This window comes from Leucoraja erinacea, chromosome 17 (genome assembly GCF_028641065.1).
Source record: "Leucoraja erinacea ecotype New England chromosome 17, Leri_hhj_1, whole genome shotgun sequence".
NCBI lineage: Eukaryota > Metazoa > Chordata > Chondrichthyes > Rajiformes > Rajidae > Leucoraja > Leucoraja erinaceus.
In genome coordinates, this window is record NC_073393.1 from 20,209,136 (window position 1) to 20,213,877 (window position 4,742).

The 4,742-nt window shown below is 47.8% G+C and overlaps 1 protein-coding gene across 1 annotated transcript; it reads left to right on the forward strand.

Annotated features, from left to right (window-relative positions):
- Positions 1 to 1,280: 1,280 nt before the first annotated feature.
- Positions 1,281 to 4,506, forward strand: ccl36.1 (chemokine (C-C motif) ligand 36, duplicate 1). Its single transcript, XM_055649075.1, has 3 exons — positions 1,281 to 3,512; positions 3,926 to 4,034; positions 4,119 to 4,506. The coding sequence occupies exons 1-3, from the start codon at positions 3,434 to 3,436 to the stop codon at positions 4,213 to 4,215; spliced, it is 285 nt and encodes a 94-aa protein (XP_055505050.1). The 5' UTR covers positions 1,281 to 3,433; the 3' UTR covers positions 4,216 to 4,506.
- Positions 4,507 to 4,742: the final 236 nt, after the last annotated feature.

The following is a 4,742-nucleotide window of genomic DNA, read 5'->3' on the forward strand; positions in this document are numbered from 1 at the left end:
AATAGGTGACATTTCGGGTGTAAACCCTTCTTCAGACTGTCAGAACAAACGTCACCTATTCCCTTTCTCCAGAGATACTGCCTTTTCTGCTGAGTTACTCCAGCAAGGTCAATCGCGTGGACAAAGGAATGACGCTGGGGAGTCTTAACTGTGCTCCTTTTATTCGAGGGATATCATTCCTTCTGTAGGGAACCAGAGCTGACCATAATATTCAGCAAATGGTCCATCTTGGGCCGTAAAGTAGTGAATGCTAGCGCTTTATCTTGGATTCAGATCCTCTAGTAATGAGGACCATTGTGTCATTTACCGCACAGTGGTCCCGCAGTTGCAGCGCTTTGTGTAGAAGGACAGCGAGTCCACCTGAGTACAGATATTCTTCACTCTGTCACTATTGAAAATACAACGCTTTCCTGTGGCTAGATCACACTGACTAAGCTGCCTATGTTCTCAATGCGTTTCACTCATTCACTCCGTCTGCTACATCCCGTTCAGCTTCTCTACCCCCTGTACTGGGCTGCTCCGGCACCAGGTTTATTTCACCGAATACGTTGGGTCATTTAGGTGGAAATGCCGGCTCGGCTGCTGATCGGGTGGGTAGATTCAGCAGGAGGATGTGTCGAGTATTCATCAACATACCGAGTCTCCTCAATCTTCCAAGGAGGTACATATATTGGTGGCTCTCTTTATGATTGCATCAGTATGCTAAGACCAGGACAGGTCTTCTGAGATATACACATCCACGAACTTGAACGCTCTCCACCCCCAGATCTCTCTCCATTTGAACTTCCACTTTAGTCTGCCTTATATTCCCCCAATTATGCGCCTATGCCAAAGTTCAGCGGGTCCTTGTCTGCTCCTTTGAGCTCCGCCAAAGCTCCCCTAACTTGCCTGTTCTCCTGTTGTTCCAAGAACAAATGGGGCTGCAATGTATGGACTCTTACCACGGGAACCTCTTAATGATACAGATTACACAGAGCCGAGCTCTGTGTAATCCATCCGTCAATGATAACATTGTCCTGATTTTCGGGACTCTGTTAGTTGCCTGTTCATGCTAACATTGTGGGATGATCTGGTAACTTCGTGTAACAGCCAGCACTCCGAATTCAACACTCACTCTTGTGATCAATATTCCAGTGATATGGTAAGAATGATAATGTCAAGGAATATGGTTGATTTATTCAGGTGCATTTTATTTTGATTAGAGCTGTTAAGATAGGCTTGGCACTTGTTTAAATTGTAATAACCCTATAACATTCACCAATTTGACAAGGACTGTCAGGACTGTCTTATGAAGAACGACTGGATAGACTTGGTTTATACTCTCTAGAATTTAGGAGATTGAGAGGGGATCTTATAGAAACTTACAAAATTCTTAAGGGGTTGGACAGGCTAGATGCAGGAAGATTGTTCCCGATGTTGGGGAAGTCCAGGACAAGGGGTCACAGCTTAAGGATAAGGGGAAAATCCTTTAAAACCGAGATGAGAAGAACTTTTTTCATACAGAGAGTGGTGAATCTCTGGAACTCTCTGCCACAGAGGGTAGTTGAGGCCAGTTCATTGGCTATATTTAAGAGGGAGTTAGATGTGGCCCTTGTGGCTAAGGGGATCAGGGGGTATGGAGAGAAAGCAGGTACGGGATACTGAGTTGGATGATCAGCCATGATCATATTGAATGCCGGTGCAGGCTCGAAGGGCTGAATGGCCTACTCCTGCACCTATTTTCTATGTTTCTATGTTTCTATGTTTCTATGAACAGTGTCCTCGACTCCTGCAGCACGGAAACGAGCATTTCAGCCCATCTCATCCATGGCAACCAAGATGTGCACAAAAGGCCCCAGAATGTACTATCGGGAAGAGACTCGGGAAATTGAGGCTCTGGTGAAGAGTTAGAAGGGGGCATTTGGCAGTTATAAGCAACTGGGGTCGATTGTATCCCTGGAGGAGCTTTGGGACCTAAGCAATAAGCTAAAACAGGAAATCAGGGGGGCAAAAAGATGTTAGCGTTGAATGGGGTTGAGAGCTCTCACTGGGTTCTGAGGAGGATTACAACTCCGACAATGGGGAGTGATTCTTGATTAGTACGGATGTCAAGGGTTATGGAGAAGGGGCAGGAGAGTGGGGTTGGAAGGAACAGATGGATCAGCCATGATGGAATGGCGGAGTGGACATGATGGGCCCAATGGCCTTATTCTGCTCCTACCACATGACCTTATGACTTTATGATTGTGGTGAGACTGACAATCTGGGATCCACTTGGGAGGCTGCAAGGTAACAAAGCACAGAGCGTAACTTGGGAAGTCGGATGTAGAGGATAGAGCGACATAACTCACACCAATCAAATTCATGGCCTCACTCACTGATCACGCCATCCGGATTAGTTACATGGACATCGAGCCCATGAAACGTTCAGCAGATCGGGAGTACCTGATGAGACAGAGTCCAATTGCTTTTATGGAAGGGAAGTCAAATTCAGATATAACTTCGCTGGGATGTTCCAGGGTCGGGGGCAGAGAGGCCGGAGAGGATTAGAGATAAGCGAAGTGAATGGACAAATGCCCTGCATCATATTGGGCACACAAGCGAACAGATCCAGTGTGATGCAAACACAGGAAGGCCGTGTATATTCGATGGTGATACAATGAAGGATGTCGGTGCTCAGTCGGCCCCGCTGCCCTTGTACACTGCACGGCATCATCCTGAAACAACAAGGAACTGGGCGTCAAGTGACAAATTGGTCTTTATTGCCAGAGGATCTGACCAAGTGTAAAGATGGTTTGTTCAGTTCTATACTGGCCGGAACACCACATCTAGAATATTGTGATCAGCTCTGATCTCTCCGCCATAGGATTTCTGTCCCTGCTATAGAGGGTGTGCGACCAAGGGTACACACTCCTGTGCTCATTGTATTGTCTTGTGAAAGTGTGTACATAAACGGGGCCTATACTCTATCCAGGGGAGAAAAACGAGGGCTGATATCACGACAGCCTATACAGTTCTACTGCTGCTCGGTGGGGTAGATGCGGGGAATATGTTTGTCCTGACTTGGCCGTCCGGGGCCAGGGTTCACACTCGGAATCAGTGACTTGTTATTCGGCAAGCTTCATTCTTCTCTCAGCTCCCCCTTCCTCTTGGTTACGGGTGTTGTGGGATTGGAAGGAAGTGAAACGTACTGATACTGAAAACACGGGTTCTGGAAGATGCAGCGTGCTCCTTGCAGTTTAACACTGGAAAGGCCATTCGCCGAATCGTCCGTACTTCCCATTTCAGGGAATAATGGTTTCGTTCTTCGGAGTAAGGTCAATGTGGAGTCTAGGGACTTTACAGGCAGCCCCTGCATTCCGGTCTGACTCTCCCGCTACCCTTTAAAAGGTAGACGGAGTGTAAGCTGCTCAGTCACTGAGCCCCAGCCAGCACTTCCATCCTAGGAAGCACCATGAAGACAGCGCTCTGCGTCGTTGCCCTTGTAGGAGCCCTGGTGATCTGCAGTTTCCAGAATGTTGCAGCCGCCCCGAGTAAGAGACCTTCCTTATTCCCAATATTCCGTCTTCTCCTGACTTTGAACCACGAGCTGCTCATTGTCGTTTCCCTCCGTCTGGTGATGTCGGTGAATAGCTCCCAGTTGAATAATCTCCTCGCTATTTGGAGGGAGGGGTCGGGGAGGATACAACAGCATCTGAGGGGGTGAGGGGTTAGCAGACTGGAAACTTGTATTGATGGTGGGAGTGGGGGGGGGTGGGGGGGGTTAAATTGTTGGCGGATGGGTTGGCCAGCCAGTGTAAAACACGGAAAATCTACAGAGCCGAGGGCAGCAGTGCACCCCTTGCTGTGTATTTTCTGTAAACGTGGGGCAGTACGGTAACCTGCGATGGAGAATGCTGGAAAAAGCCTCAGTGTGTAACGTTGTCTCTTCCTCCCTCTCCCCCAGTGGGATCGATAATCCCGGAATGCTGTGAGACGTTTAAAACCACTCGTATTCCTCACAGGAGGCTTAAAAGCTACATGGCAGCTCCATGGTGCTCGACTCCCGCTGTCATGTAAGTATTTTAATGTGTTGCTCCAAAGTGTGTTTGAACAAGTGAGTGACTTTCAGGTAATCACACCTGCTTGGTCTGCTTCAGATTCGTCAACCGGAGGGATATGAAGATTTGCACCAAAGCCGGCGACGGATGGGTCAAAACTGCAATGAAGTATCTGGACAGCAAACACAAGAAGTGAGAGACGAAGTGAAATCTCTGCATTCCAACAGACTGCCAAGAGTCGTCCCTGAAAGTCCGTTCCATTCCCTCAGACCCACTGGTGTGGATAAAAGCGTCGGCATTGAGTCCACATCCCACACAGGTCGGATTACTGCCTGGTGCGTTGTAGAATTGGACATCATAAAGCATTCACTCGTTCTCCTTATCGACGATATATCCTGTATATTATGTTAATTTATTTGTAGTTCTTGCAATTATCTTCTTTTATTTGTCGAGTTGCAGTGTTAATAAACTTTGAACATGCGGTTAATGTGTGTGAGCTTTGATCAGTGTGACCGTATCTGCAAGGGTTCGGGCTGTGCTCAGAGAATCGGTGGGAGCGAAAACTACCTGCTTATAGTGGTGGGCGGTCTGCGCCGGTGGAAGAAGATGGGTCCGTGTCATTCCTTTAAAAAATAGCGAGGAAAGGGAGGAAACCTCCGGATAAGAAACCTGAGATAGAAATAGACACAAAAAATTGGAGTAACTTAGCGGCACAGGCAGCAT

Coding starts and splice junctions, on each gene's coding strand:
- ccl36.1 (XM_055649075.1), top strand. CDS start 3,434: ATGAAGACAGCGCTCTGCGTCGTTGCCCTTGTAGGAGCCCTGGTGATC. Junction 3,513..3,925: donor GAATGTTGCAGCCGCCCCGA/GTAAGAGACCTT, acceptor CCTCTCCCCCAG/TGGGATCGATAATCCCGGAA. Junction 4,035..4,118: donor TGCTCGACTCCCGCTGTCAT/GTAAGTATTTTA, acceptor GGTCTGCTTCAG/ATTCGTCAACCGGAGGGATA.